A 16,530-nucleotide genomic window follows, 5' to 3' on the forward strand; every position below is an offset into this window, starting at 1 on the left:
TGAAGGAAAAAGGAGTGTAGGACGACCAAGACTGCGATGGATGGATGGAGTGTTTGACGATCTAAAGAAAGTGGGCATTAAAGGATGGTGGTTGGTTGCCAGGGACAGAGATGCATGGAAGAGAGTTCTAAGGGAGGCCAAGGCTCAAATTGGGCTGTAGCGTCGATGATGATGATGATGATGCCTTCTGCTATAAGTGAGAGATACTGCAAAACGTGCTTACTATAGTGTTTTGTCTCTCCTGTAAAATTTAGCTTTTTCAGTTAGCAAGTTTTGCAAAAACGGTCCTCAATTGTGACTCACCTTGGTGAATCTCGTTGAAACTCCAGTCTAAATTGTCTTTGCACTTCACTTATGTTCTCAGTCTTCCAGTAGCACTTTAAAATGAATTTTCTTTCTTCAAAGTTTAGTCTGACTTCAGCCATTATTTTAAGCGGTCACACTTGAAAAAATATTAAAAAGTGAGTTAGTTATGACCTATTAAAGAGTGTATACATTTTTTTTGGCACCCTCTGTATATAATTAAACAATTATGTGGAGTGTTTACCATATAGGTGATTTTTTAAAATGGCAACTGAGTAATTATGTTTTGGACAATTTCGTCTTGAATATCTTTGCCAATTTATATTTCCCTTTCCACGTCACAAAAAATTAGGGACTGTTCCTCAGGACCCCAACATCAGACCTGTCACTGTGATACTCTGGACGTTGTATTTGTTACAAAAGTAAGGTATTGTTGACTCGTATATTTCTTTTTTCTCTTTATCAACATCTTTCGACTGTTCAAAGCATATTGTAGGGTCTATGATCTCTGCTACAGATTTTTTCCTATTTATGGCAATGATGTCAATCCTCTGTACACTATATTTATCAGCCAAACAATGAACTTTTTCATAAACTACCAAACCTTTGTTTCAGAGAGCAGCAGCAAGAAAGGAACGTATGACGTTATGTCATTTTATTCTTAAGATTTCTCCCTGAGGACACTTCCCAAGCACATGACGTAAGAATTCAAACTCACTACAATGTCTGCAGTAGGATGTGCTTGTAGAATGTCCTGGAAGAGTTCGAACTGGCACTACCATGACTGTCATTTTTATCATATCTCTCCACAATCCCTAAATTCACTTATTTTTTAAGAACTACATCCTTATTTCTTTCCCTACTTTTCCCCAGCAGGCAGATGATTTATTAAAGCATTCTTTACAATCTATTTTAAATACTTCTTTTGACAATCACACTTGGGTACAGGCTTCTCTCCCAATTAAATTAGGAGGCCTTGGTATTTGTACACTTACTGATATTTGTATACCAGCTTCTTTTTTATCTTTAGTCTTTGGCATTGTTGACTTCATCAAATTTCTTTCCCCTATTTACAGTGATGCTGTCGACATTTGTCATGTTCCCGAAGTTTAAATAAGTGGTCCGAAGAAAACGAATAACTTTGCTCCTCCCCAGAATCGGCCATTCAAAAAGCCTGGAATGAGATTATTGCAGGTCAAATACTTGATTCCCTTATTTCCTCTTTCACATCTGACAAGGACATTGCTCGTATTCAAGCTCTCCAAGAGAAGGAATCTGGATCTTGCCTCCATGCTCTGCCTTCCTCATTTGTTGGTATCTTGATGGATGGTAAATCTTTCCAAATTGCTACTGCATTGCGTCTGGGCTGCAAAATTTGCCATGTACACCAATGTATATGCGGAGGGACCATGGATTCTTTTGGACATCATGCCTTAAGCTGTGCCAGAAGTAAAGGTCGCATTCCTAGACATTCTGCTATTAATAATATCATCAGTAGATCTTTAACCTCCTGTGACATTCCAACTCTTCTTGAATCATCTGGTATTAGTCGGTTGGATGGTAAACGACCTGACGGGTTGATATAATTCCTTGGTCCAAAGGTAAATCACTCATCTGGGATTTTACATGTGTAGACACATTAGCCCTTTCCCATTTAAAATCTTCTGTCAATTGTGCTGGATCTGCTGCTGAATCCGCTTATCATGCTAAATGACGTAACTATGAACATTTAACATCAAATTACATCTTCGTCGCTTTTGCAGTTGAGACCTTTGGTCCGTGGTGTAGAGACGCTAAAGATCTACTGACCCAAACTGGTACACGCCTACTGTCCTGTACCGGCGATCCTAGATGTATCAATTTCCTTCGTCAATGCATTGGAATTGCAGTTCAGCGAGGGAATGCTACCTCCATCCTGGGATCAGTTCCTAACTTTATTTCGATGGATGAGATCTTTCTCATTTAATATAAATTATGAAAAGTGAAAGTAGTTCACAATTAATATCTGATTTCAGTATGCAACACAGATTTACTTTTTCATGGCTAAAGAAGAATACTTCAGACTGAGCAGTTCGTTCTATGTATATAAGAATGTGCGAGTGTATGAGTGTAATTTAGAAAATTGCTGCCTCACAAAATGTTACATTGAACCTAAACATCAAATTCGCAGTGAATTCTTTGAAACAATGTAACTGTCTCTGATTGTTTCCAAAGTGAAATACCGGTAATATTTAGGGGCCGTATTCATAGACATTTTTAGCACGGGCTTCCGGTGGATGATCAGCGTTTTTCGTATTAATAAACCAGTGTTAGCGATATGATATGATTTGAATTCTGTACAAGTAACCAGTGGATAGCTGGGGCTAGCTTAGTACGCTCGTAGCGCGTGCTGCAAAATGTCTATGAATAGCACCCTAGATATTTATAGATATGTACAGTTGTGCTTGTCCTTAATCTCGGACAAAATGAGTTATTGTGAATGAAAAGTATGGAAGTGTAAATGCCTGTATGAACTACAGAGGTCAGCATCTTTATTATGAATAAATAATAACACATTTTATTTTATTGAAATAAGAAATCTGGAACGAAATAACCTCATTTTAGTATGGTCATAGAAAAATAATTACTTTTTTAGTTCTGTGTAAAATATTCAGACACCATACAATGTACGAGGCGTATCCAGAAAGTAAGTTTCCCTATTTAAAAAAAAAAAAAAAAAAAAAAAAAAAAAAAAAAAAACACACACTTTCAGGAAAACATTTATTGGCAACAGGTACAGCAATGTTTCAGCTATTTTTCAACATAGCCACCATCAGAATTGAGACACTTGTATCGTGGGATCAACTTTTGTATCCCTTTGTCGTAGAACTCTGCCGCCTGTGAATGGAACCAGCATGTGACAGATGTCTTCAGCTCTTAGTCGTTGCCAAAACGCTCACCAGAGGACAGGAATTTCTTGAGGTGCAAGAAAACGTGAAAATCGCTGGGAGCAAGATCAGGACTGTAGGGTGGATGATCAAACAACTCCCAGCCAAATTCCGTCAAAACAGCTGCTGTGCGCCGAGCCGTATGTGAAGGAAGACAACACCTGCAGAAAGCATTCCATGCCTCTTGTTTTGAATAGCACGTCGCAATTTTCGCAGTGTTTCACAGTAACAGTCAGCGTTCACTGTTTCACCTCTTGGAAGGAAGTCAATGAGCAGAATGCCTTTCCTGTCCCAGAACACCGTGCACATCACTTTCCGTACCGACAGTGTCTGTCTGAATTTCGTCCTGACCAGAGATCCACTATGCCACCAATGCATTGACTGCTGCTTGGTTTCCGGGGTGAAGTGCGAAATCCAAGTCTCATCACACGGGATCCTGTCGAGGAACTCGTCGCCGTCATTGTGATATCGTTGCAGAAATGTCGGTGCTGCTCTTAAACATTGCATTTTGTGTTCGGGTGTCAGGTTTTTCGGCACCCACTTTTTTGAACAGCAGGTGCTTAGTGATAATCTCATGCAACAAGGATCGCGATATCTGCGTAAAATGGCTGCTCAGCTCCGTAATCGTGAAGCGATGGCTCTCCATGATGCACTCCGCACCAGCTCAACACGATCATCATTGATGAGGGACGGTCGCCCACTGCGCTCTTCATCATGGACACTTTGACGACCTTCGGAAAACTGCCTACACCAGAGACACACCATCTGCTTACTCATGATGTTCGGCTCATAGACCTGACAGAGCTGCCAATGAATTTCAATTGGCGCAATGCTTCGTGCATTAAAGAACTTTTATCACCGACCGAACCTCACAGGCGGCGGGAGAAGGAATAAGAGCTTCCATTTCGGACCACTGCTGCCACACTACTGGCACCAGGCAGGACCTGTCTGGCTAGCATATGATTGATACGTCATAGATCTGTTACGCATGCGCAGTTGACACGGCTAATTACGTTTACTTTCAGGGGAAAAAATGGGGAAACTTACTTTCTGGATGCGCCTCGTAGTTTATCATACCAATAATTCTCCTACTGTCAATGAGTCTTCTTTTTATTTCTAAATTTGTTGTTGCGCTTTTCTCCAATATTGAACAAAGATATTTAAAATATTCAGTTTTGTCGGAATTTATATGTAACACTCACTCTCCACATTCTTCTATCAATTTTCTTAGCATGTAATATCTGTAAGTTTCTCTGATATGATTGTTGCATTCAGAAAGGTGGATATCATTATGAATAAAATTATGTTTTTAAAAAGATAAGATCAACATAATGTTTTCTTATTACCTCTGACCTGTGTATTATTACCTGATCCTCTACAAAATAATAAATTATGTAAATAATAATGTTGTTCAATTTGAAGCCCCATACAGCAGCATTTTCTAGACTAATCTCTACTGGACTGCCAATTATGTATATTGCAAATAATGTTGAGAATAAGCAAGATCATATTTCAAACTATTACATTTATGACCTTTTTTTTCTGTCAATCACAGTTAAAAAAATTCAACTCACGAAAATAGAAAGCATGATGATATTACAGGGCCAAGTTCGGCGCACACTGGAGCAGCAGACCAGAATGATATACGTGACCAAAAAGGTAACACTGCAACAAACAGATCACTAATGAAATCTTAGAAAGTTTAAGTATAACAACCACCTTGTTATAAAAACTGGTAATAATTTTCCTTCCAACCTACTTTATCCAGCCACCACAAATACACTGCAGACTACTCATCATTGTTCTTATCCTTATGCAGTTTCACAAAATGATGAGAGCACAGATCTCTCACATTCAAAATAGGATTCTTATGGAAGCACCAAAACAAAACTCGACTTTATTTTACTTACATTATGCTACAGAATTTTATCAGAATCAAATAACTATTGCATATTCTGCCTCTGAACCATTGAACTTCTAGTCATAAACACAGTGACCATATGATTGCTATTGTTATTTTTATTAGTAATTTGGATATGGAAACTTACTAAGCTACAATGAGGAGGATGACATTCTGTCGCACGAAGTTCCGTGTTGCATCACTGCAAAACAAAAACAAGCACACATATTGATTATCAACATAGTTCACAACTTGCGTCTTGTTAAGAGGAAACTACTGTTTTAATTTTCTCACAATGAACTTCAATTTCTAAATAACAGGACACGAAAATTTAATATTTAAATTCTCAGTCTTGTATAATATTTGGCACTCACTGAAACATGAACCAGGCAATAAAGATGACTGTGGTGAGCAGCTGAGCCATGAGGATGCTGTACACTTTACGCACAAAGGCAGCCCTTACTGCTTTGTTCCCAAATGATGCACCAAATGGTGATTCACCCTCGATACCAGTGTCAGAAGCCTCAGATTGATTCACAACATATACCACATTGCCACCTACTCCCACATCGCGCAGGGGCACTGGCATGGCCTGCAAATCAAATTGCTCCTTAAAACGCAGTATCAATATTACTTATAAATAATATAAAAAATATCAAATATAATAATAATAATAATAATAATAATAATAATAATAATAATAATACCGGTAGTAACACACAAACCAGCAGAAAAAGGCAATACGTGAAATCCCAATAAAAACTAAACTCCATGGCATTACAGACACACAAGGAACCAGGGCCGAGCCAAACACCTGTCATATAGCAGTCAGCTGTGTGACTGTCTGATAGGTTAGGCCAGACCCATGCACGATAGCTTTCTAAGGGCAAAGAGCAACAAGAGCACCCATGTAGCAAGTTGCTCAGCTGCCTTGTGTGATATCAACTGCCATTAGACCAGTGGAGTTACAGCATTAACCATTTTCATTAGTATAGAAGAGGAACATATCTGAACCAAGTCCAAGGGATAAATAGAGATCTACCTACCTACAGTGTGATTGGGAAGAAATGTTCTGTATTATATTTCAAGGAATTGTGCAAAATATTTAATATTGTGACTTTTAATTCAAACAATAATGTAACTTTATTTGTCACAACAATAATCACTTTCTATAATTTAATTTAAACACTCCCGTAACAATGGGATTTGCACTCCACACAGCAACACAGTATTCGTTATTGCACTCCACAGACGACAATGACAATTCACTTGGATTATTGAAAACAACAATGTACTGCTAATCTCAACTAATGTTCACAAAGCACTATTTAAAAACAAAACTGTCAGTTCTCAGTTCGTTTGCCTTGGCTAGTTATTCTAGCTCATTCACTCAAGTTGACAGTATCTCGAACCCAAGACTTTCAGAGACAGTCCACTGAACTTCGAACTCAGGTCCCCCAACTGCGGTCCACTCCACGTCGAACCACAGACTCCGGACACGCAGAACTCATCTGGACGCTCGCACAGTTGCGGACACACACTCAAGTCGAACTCCGGTCTCGAAGCTGGCTTCACTGCTACATAAGACTGACTGGCTTGCTGACCAAAAACTAACAACTGGCTCGCTCCTTCTTCGCGTCTCCTATTTATCACTAAATCATAGTTTCCAGAAAGTACGATCCTGGAAGTTTCTGCTTCTAGAGACTTGTTCTCGCTGCTTCGTTTCTTCATGATTCTGTTTGGGAGGTTTCGTCTCCCCCCCTTCACCTCGCACAGCGAAGCACCCACAGCTTTGCGACCCCCTTTGCCTCGCGCCGCAGTGTTGGCCTTCCTCTTTCTCTCCGCGGGCCTCGTTCCTTCCACGCATGCCCTCCCTTTTGCGGGACACGTGATCGACTCTCGACATGGCTGTCACAATATGTACGAAGACATTACTCCGTACATCACAGCCAACAATATTATGACTATGTAGGTGAACACTAAATGAAATTAATAAATGAACTCGAAGAAGAACTGCTATCAAAAGAGGTTTAGATTAACTTAAAATAACTCTTTGGGGGGACATTCAGTCACAGCAATCATGAGTAAAATTGCTCAATGAAAGAAGTGAAATTGAGATTATCATCATTATTATAATAATCATCATCATCATTCCTCAGTGTATCCATTAGATTTTAAATAGACTATATTATTTAGCTTTTTAGAGTGACATCAAGGAACAGACATACAGTGAGTTAGCTTATCAGCTCAGTTGCCGAATTTGTTTACATTTCGCAAGACCTCTCAGAAACGTTGCTGATGGAGATATCATTAATGAACGCTTAATAATGTCTGCAGAAGAATTTTGTCCTGACCTAATGAAAATGTATCAGTCTGTTGCCATATCACAGAGTACTGTGAGATTTAGAAATATGTTTTGCTACAGAAATGTCAAAGTTGATTTATGAGCAGATGCAGTATATGTAGTGTATTATTATTACTTACAAATGCCTTTTAAGGAACCCAGAGGTTTATTGGTGCCCTCACGTAAGCCTGCCATTGGTCCCTATCCTGAGCAAGATTAATCCAGTCTACCATTACATCTCACCTCCCTCAAACCCATTTTAATATTATCCTCTCATCTACGTCTCGATCTCCCCAAAGGTCTTTTTCCCTCCAGCCTCCCAACTAACACTCTATATGCATTTCTGGATTCACCCATATATGTGCTACATGCCCTGCTCATCTCAAACGTCTGGATTATTTTAATGTTCCTAATTATGTCAGGTGAAAAATAAAATGCATGCAGTTTTGCATTGTGTAACTTTCTCTATTCTCCTCTAACTTCATCTCTCTTAGCCCAAATATTTACCTAAGCACTTTATTCTCAAGCACCTTTAACCTCTGTTCCTCTCTCAAAGTGAGAGTCCAAGTTTCACAACCATACAGAAGAACCGGTAATATAATTGTTTTATAAATTCCAACTTTCAGCTTTTTTGAGAGCAGACTGGATGATAAAAGCTTCTCAACTGAATAATAACACGATTTCCCATATTTATTCTGTGTTTAATTTCCTTCCGAGTATCATTTATATTTGTTACTGTTGCTGCAAGATATTTGACTTTTTACACCTTTTCAAAGGATAAAGTTCCAATTTTTATATTTCCAATTCGTATAATATTCTGGTCACGAGACATAATCATATACTTTGTCTTCTTGGATTTACTTCCAAATCTATCTCTTTACTAGCTTCAAGTAAAATTCCCGTGTTTTCCCTAATAGTTTGTGGATTTTTTCCGAACATAGTCACATCATCTGCATATTATTATTATCATTATTATTATTATTATTATTATTATTATTATTATTATTATTATTATTATTATTAAGAATTTAGTATCAGAAACTGAAATAAAAAAAGAAAATTGAAGGAAAAACAAAGAGAGAAATAAGATAAGAAAGGGAGAGATAATGAAAGGGATGAAAAATGAAAGAAAGAAAATGTAGCAATGGAGGAACAAACCAATGTAACGAAAGAAGAATAGAAAGAAATATTAAGAAACAACAAATGAAAAAACTTATAAGCCCTAAATACAAAGAAACAAAGAAGTTGTGTGTGTCTATATATATATATATATATATATATATATATATATATATATATATATATATATATATATATATATATATAAAGAAGCAAGGAAAGATGCTATAAAAACAAATGAACAAGAAAATAAGAATACTGGCTTGATCGCATTTGTAAGTTAGTGATAACTATGGCCCGGATATATGCACTGAAAATACCTAAAGTATGCATGCAAATATGCACTAAAAATGTTGAAAATACGCACTAAAAACAAAACAATATGCACTAACCAAATCTTGCAACTGTACTGTGGTTGGTTTTTTCCAACACTTTGCATGAAAGTAAATGAGGTTTGCTGGGTTCTTTTGGACATAATTTACCCACTATGAAGTTCGCTATGTATCTGCCACACGAATCTGTTGATTCATCAACCAAAATCCATACGCAGTTCCCTCCTATGTTAGACTGTATTAAATCCAGGATAGAAGCATGTAGCGAAAGTAAATAATTTTTCCTAACAGTGGATTCATCTGGTGTCCTCTGATTAAGAAAATATTTTTGAAGAAATGATCGTAGATGTGGATTATTTAATTTATGCAGCAGAATGTTCTGCATACAAAAGCTTTACAAAGGTCAGCGGAAAATGTACTAACTTCAGACCGTGATTTCACCTGAGTTAAAATTACTTGTTGCGTGTTTTTACCCTTTTGTTTTGACCAGAGATGTGCAGTTGTTTTCGAATGCTGTTCTAGTTAAAACTTTTTCTCGCATTTCTCAGTCTTCTCACATACTTGACAATACACTACATCACTGTCACTTGAATAGTCACTATTGCCTGAGATCCACTGTTTAATTAAAAAGAATTTAGTGAACTTATCTTTAGGCATTTTTAGTTTAATCTGACAGAACACCGCATAAACTATTAGTAGATGAAAAACAAGTCAACAGATGAACACTTGCAGTCCTGTCGGCACAAACTTTGAGAGGATACTGCATTGAGAAAGGAACGTCCATCTACCTGCATGTATTGTGACACTGGAAGTATGGTCCCATTAACATTTCACTTGAAATAGGAAGGTTATTGTGGTGCCAAGGGATGTCCGATATACAAATTCATTACTAGATTTACAGTTCGTTCACAAATGTCAGATAATTGATCATACATAAACTAAATAAATGCCGAAACATGTACTAACCCTCAAAATATGCATTTGCATATGCATTTTCGAAAAATCCGGATCCTAGTGATAACATTGGAGTTTATGTATGATACTACTCCTTGAACTTTAAAACACTTCATGTTATAAAATTCTATAATGCACACCACTGATGCGGTGAGATTGTATCCGAGGGCGGAACTGCGGACTCACCTTGCCAGCGGGGCAAGAGCACTCTCATATGGGCAAAACGTGCACGGATCTGGGTTAGGAGCACTGCATGGTCAGCACTGCAAGTCTCCACAGACGCTATTAATCAAATTTTCATTTACCAGAACTCATCATTTATAACAGCTCCCTCATTTCCAGATCACGATGTTAGGTGGATCAATTTCTAGATCCTATACAATTGAAATTAGTCTTGCATATTTCATTTAAATATTCTTCCTCAATTTTCATACATTCCTTTGTTGAGAATGTCAGCATTTTCTTTTTCTTATAGATATTTTCCATATCAAAGGGAGGTTTTGATCCTCCTTCACCCCTTTAGTATACATTACATTCTATACAACAAATTTTGTCTTTCCAGCAATACAGACTATGGCTTGCTAATGATTTAGTTCTTAATCCTGGCCATATTCACTGCTGCTGATTGGTCGAATTCAGTTACTTTTAAATTAATTTTGACATGCAATACGCTTTCAATTCAAGAAGATGTCACAAGAGCAATTTATTTGATGAAATATGGGTGAAGTACACGTTATGTTGGTTGACTGTCTAGCATAAATGTTTCTACTGTTCACAAAACATCCAAACATGCAGAGAACATAACACTTTCCCTGGAAGGTCTGCAATAGCCATCAGAAGAGACACCTTCAGAAGCAATCAGTATTCATAGTATTCTGCCGAAAAGACGGATCTTTTACTGCAAACCCAGCATTCTCCAATCTTTCCTCTTAGTCTCCACATACGATCCATGTATCGTAATAATGTCTATCACCTGATTTCTTCTGTCCCGAACTTTTCTCATCCTTCAATAGGCACCTTCTTCTTAGACAGTGATCCAACCAATTCCTTTTTCTCTTCCTGATCAATCTCAGTATCATTCTTTCTTCATTCATTCTTTCTAGCACAGCTTCGTTTTTCATTCTGTCTGTCCATTTCACATGCTCCACTTTTCTCCATATCCACATTTCAAATGCTTCTAATTATTCCTCTTCACTTCATCGTAATGTCCATGTTCCATACACACACTCAGTACCGTAAACTGAAATTTTGACGGGATTACTGTATGAGTAGTGTACAAGTGCCAAATAACCTTGAAAAATCGATGAAGTATGACGGTGGTCATATTCAGTCCTATATTTATGTATTAAGTTCTCTGCACTTTCAGATCCTCTGGACAGTAGCAACATTGATATCAGAAACTCGTCAAACTTCAATAATTCAGTCATCTTTATTATTTCACCAACCAACCTACATGAAAACTATAAATGAATCAATGAATCCAATCAGAGTTGAATACAGCTTGCAGAGTTAAAAATATTTTTTGCACAGGCCTAGTGTCACAGATACTTTCCACATGCTACTGCATAAGTAATAGTAAATTTTTAACACACATGCCTAGTCTTAAAAAATCTACTTTTAGGAAATTGCTGTCTAAAAAAATACATTACTCTTTTACTAAAAATAAGCTTGGTAATCCAACCCTACTGCACGTGTTTCTTAACTTTTTCTCATTAACAGTATGTTACAAGTTTAGACCCAGCTGTTTTCAACTTGCATGTCTTGCATACTTACAAGTAAAGCAGGTACACCAGGAGGGAGATTGCCATCTGGCTTTCCTGCAGAGAGGTTTCCTTCCTGCTTTGGATATGACAACTCCTGATTAGCACTGCCACCCTGCACGGCTTCACTATAAGCAGGTGGTTTCGACCAAGCAACATCCTCACATTCATTTACAAGTAATTTTGACATCTGAAAATAAAACCAATTATATGTATTGAGTTTTCACTACTAAAATGCTCTATTATAGACAAATAAAAATACAAAATACATACAAGAATATGACAACATTACTCTTGCATGAGCGCAGCTGACAATGAAGAGGAGGTGTCTTAAGGGTAATGTTGGGAATAAATTGCTTAAAACCTCAACCTACCTCAGTGTCTTAGGGTGGTATTCATAGACATTTCGCAGCACGCGCTACGAGCGTACTAAACTAGCCCCGGCTATCCACTGGTTACTAGTACAGAATTCAAATCATATCCTATCACTAACAATGGTTTATGAATACAAAAAACGCTGGTAATCCACCGAAAGCCCACGCTAAAAATGTCTATGAATACGGCCCTTAGTGTCTTCTGTACGACTTTGAATATGTAACACAGGCTAGCTATCCATAGTCTGTTCCTTGTACAAAGTTAGTTCAAAAACTTTGTACCAATGTTAGAATCTGTCTCAATCATGAACAGTGGCTCTCATCATTACAGTAGTAACAATACAAACTGGTTCTGAGACACTAAATGTTATTTGTACCATTTTTGGTCAGCCAAGGTATCTGCCATTTCATTTTCTCTGATGTCCTGGTAATTATCATAACATTAACTTTTACCTATTAATAGAAATGGGACAATTTCAAACATTCACATGGATAGCTTGAATAATGCCTTAGAAAGAAGTGGACCTCGACCAGTGTATGAAATCACAAACCTTAGCATGTGGGTTTATCACTGAGTGGATCAAATAGAAATATTTGAGGAACTGAATGCTTTAATAGAAGTGGGGCAATTTCAAACATCCACAATTAGTTTGATGGATGACACAGAAATAGATGGACCTCAACCGTGTATGGAATCACGAAAAACCTTAGCATGTGGGTTTATCAGTGAGTACATCAAACAGAAATATTTGACAAACTGAAAGCCTTGCGAGGAAAAGACAAAGAAATCTTATCAAGGCATAATTACCTCCATTAGGTAACTTACTGTATACATGGATCTCAAATTAGGCAGTGACAGAACATTGTATCTTCACTGTAAGAGAAGAAGGTATGTTCCAAATTGAAACTCCCATACGAAGTGTCCCTAAATGGTTAATATTAACGACTTTGTTGATCTATACTGAGTGAATCGAAATAGTCTAGAAATATATTACACAATAATATAGAGAATCCTTTGTAAGTAATTGTACAAAATCCTTACGGAATGAAACAGAATGCTGTGTTTGAAGCAACAAAAATTAGCAATATCGCTCACACAGGCCCATAAAAGAATTAGGACAGAATTTATTCTAGAATGCATCAAAATATACATGCATTTCTCTATTTGAGGTACAACAAGTCCAGCTGAACAATACAATCACAGAACTTTTTAACAATAATTTTCTTTGGGTCCTTTCATTACGTAATTCCTATTTCAATGCTGCTTCTTCTTTATTATGTTCCCCACACAAATCAATGACCAGATACATAAATAACATCTATATGTTTATAACAAGAAGATGAATTAAAACGTGAACAATTTTACAATAATTTTGACCATGACTTCCCTCTGTTTATTCATTTGTAACTGTTGCTTTAAAGGCATAGTGGATTACTGGTACCCATATCTGGAACACATTAATGGTAGGTACCATCTGATCATGGAGGATCGTGTTTCATTGAGTTTTTTTATCTTCTGCTTACGTGTAATTCCACAAATATTGCGAGTTAAAAATTACATGTTCTGCACACTCTTTAGCTGTCATGGTGTCCTAATGCTCTCGCCATTACATCACTTCCCTCCTGGCCACAGTAGAGCCATTAGGTTAGGTTACGTTTACTTTCTCCCCACATTCCCACTGGGTCCCGTGAGTGTTTCATCATCTGATCACACTATGTGCAGCTAAAATAAACAAATGAGGCTATCAAATGCAAAACTTGCCTTATTCATATATTATTTCAATGTACCGAAGTACATATGATATTTCCATGCAGATATTCTGCGTCATCATACGATGGAAGAGTAATGGAACGGAGAAAAATTCTCTCCGGCGCCGGGATTTGAACCCGGGTTTTCAGCTCTACGTGCTGATGCTTTATCCACTAAGCCACACCGGATACAACCCCGACGCCGAACAGAATCGTCTCTGATTGAGTTCCAACTCTTGGGTTCCCTCTGGTGGCTGCCCTTTGCACTACGTCATAGATGTCTATGAACATCGGACCGAAGTCCACACATGTGCTCAGGTGCACTCGTTATGAGTGACTAGTTGGCCGGGATCCGACGGAATAAGCGCCGTCTTAAATCACTTCGTGATTTACGCATATCATATATTATTTCAATGTACCGAAGTACATATGATATTTCCATGCAGATATTCTGCGTCATCATACGATGGAAGAGTAATGGAACGGAGAAAAATTCTCTCCGGCGCCGGGATTTGAACCCGGGTTTTCAGCTCTACGTGCTGATGCTTTATCCACTAAGCCACACCGGATACAACCCCGACGCCGAACAGAATCGTCTCTGATTGAGTTCCAACTCTTGGGTTCCCTCTGGTGGCCGCCCTTTGCACTACGTCATAGATGTCTATGAACATCGGACCGAAGTCCACACATGTGCTCAGGTGCACTCATTATGAGTGACTAGTTGGCCGGGATCCGACGGAATAAGCGCCGTCTTATCTCTTCCATCGTATGATGACGCAGAATATCTGCATGGAAATATCATATGTACTTCGGTACATTGAAATAATATATGATATGCGTAATCACGAAGTGATTTAAGACGGCGCTTATTCCGTCGGATCCCGGCCAACTAGTCACTCATAACGAGTGCACCTGAGCACATGTGTGGACTTCGGTCCGATGTTCATAGACATCTATGACGTAGTGCAAAGGGCGGCCACCAGAGGGAACCCAAGAGTTGGAACTCAATCAGAGACGATTCTGTTCGGCGTCGGGGTTGTATCCGGTGTGGCTTAGTGGATAAAGCATCAGCACGTAGAGCTGAAAACCCGGGTTCAAATCCCGGCGCCGGAGAGAATTTTTCTCCGTTCCATTACTCTTCCATTGCCTTATTCAGGTAAAGTGATTTGTCAGAAAACAGGAAAAACCTCTGCAAGACAAACCGTAAAGATTTTAAAATGTATTTTAATGCTATTATTTGCTTACAAGGCTCCTAAATCTAACATGCATCATATGAAAAATCAGACACCAATATTACCGCAGTGAAACACAATCTAATTTTGGATAAGGTGAGTTTTGCACGGTACTGTTGTGGATAAGACAAGTTTTGGTTGTTACAACATATGCTTTTATAAAAAATAGCTTTAATTTTCTCATTTACTATTCACTATCTTTGCTTCATAACATAAATGAATAACTTTTTATAATTTAGTGCAAATACACATACTATTCTTTATACAGAATGCCCCATTTATCTTGTGCGCCTATTATAACTTTTTTGTTTGGATAGGTATTGAAATTTTTGTTTTTGAGAGTTATGTTAGAACGAGGGGCTAACATGAGTGTAGAGATTTAGTGCATGTAACTACATTATGGTACAAGATACACGTGACTGTCATCAATTTCTCAAATATAACTACATACTTTAATCATGTTACATTGATTACACACATTAAGACGAGTTCAAAAATGTATCACAATGTCACCTTCCCAATCAATAACAACAACAACAAAGTGCAAAATGAATGCCATCAGAATGTGCCGTTGTTGTGGTGCCCCATTCATCTTGTGCATTGACTTACACAAAACAAAAGACGACTGACGTCCGTACACATTGTGTGTTGTGTTTTTGCTGTCTTAACATGTAAACAAACCACAACAATTGTCGACACCACAATCCAAGTACAGTAGCCTGCACGTTCTCCGGACCTATCGCCACTTCACTTCTCCTGTGAGGAACTGTAAAGGACAGTGTGTACCATGACATTCTGACAACACCAGACAACATGCACAACATGCTGGGCAGTCCTACGGTCTTTTGGGGAACGCCTTCGAATGGGCATTAATGTGAATGGTCACAATTTGGAACATTTTCTGTGATTCTCAAAACATAACATTATCACATTGGAAGTACGTTTTTGTTTCATTTTGTTGTTATTGATTAGGAAGGTGACATTGTGATACATTTTTGAACTCGTCTTAATGTGTGTAATCAATGTAACATGATTAAAGTATGTAGTGATTTTTTAAAAATTGATGATGTCACGTGTATCTTGTACCATAATGTAATTACGTACATCAACTCTCCACACTCATGTTATCCCCTCGTTCTAACATAACTCTCAAAAACAAAAATTCCAATACCTATCCAAACAAAAAAAGTTATAATACATGTACAAGATAAATGGGATAGCCTGTATGTTAACACTTTCACAGTATAAAAAGATAAATGAAAACTCTCTATATTCACATATGTAGCCTTTTTTTTCAATATTTCATTTCAAATTCTGAGTTGTTCTCCTTCAACATCCATGAAACTATTGCCAAACACATTGTCTTCATTGCAATCTGCTGTAGTATTATGAAAAATTACATTTTTGTAATGGACAAGATTTTCATTCTCCTCCCGATTCTCACCGAAATGTTTCTTTAATAAATTAACTACATCTTTCAATTTTTCTTCCTTTATTGCAATACCTATATTCAGATTCCTTGCAGAAAGCATTTCT

At 37.6% G+C, this 16,530-nt stretch overlaps 1 protein-coding gene across 1 annotated transcript in view; it reads right to left on the minus strand.

The window, feature by feature from the left end:
• The window catches only part of LOC138705029 (protein lifeguard 2-like), a 90,786-nt gene that overhangs the window by 45,936 nt on the left and 28,320 nt on the right, over nucleotides 1-16,530 (minus strand). Inside the window, exons 2-5 of the mRNA XM_069833578.1 lie at nucleotides 11,653-11,829; nucleotides 5,505-5,722; nucleotides 5,279-5,332; nucleotides 4,805-4,895 (exon numbers count right to left, since the gene is read on the minus strand). Coding sequence (XP_069689679.1) covers nucleotides 4,805-4,895; nucleotides 5,279-5,332; nucleotides 5,505-5,722; nucleotides 11,653-11,829 — 540 coding nt within the window. The remainder of the gene's footprint in view (nucleotides 1-4,804; nucleotides 4,896-5,278; nucleotides 5,333-5,504; nucleotides 5,723-11,652; nucleotides 11,830-16,530) is intronic.

This window comes from Periplaneta americana, chromosome 8 (assembly GCF_040183065.1).
Source record: "Periplaneta americana isolate PAMFEO1 chromosome 8, P.americana_PAMFEO1_priV1, whole genome shotgun sequence".
Classification (NCBI taxonomy): domain Eukaryota; kingdom Metazoa; phylum Arthropoda; class Insecta; order Blattodea; family Blattidae; genus Periplaneta; species Periplaneta americana.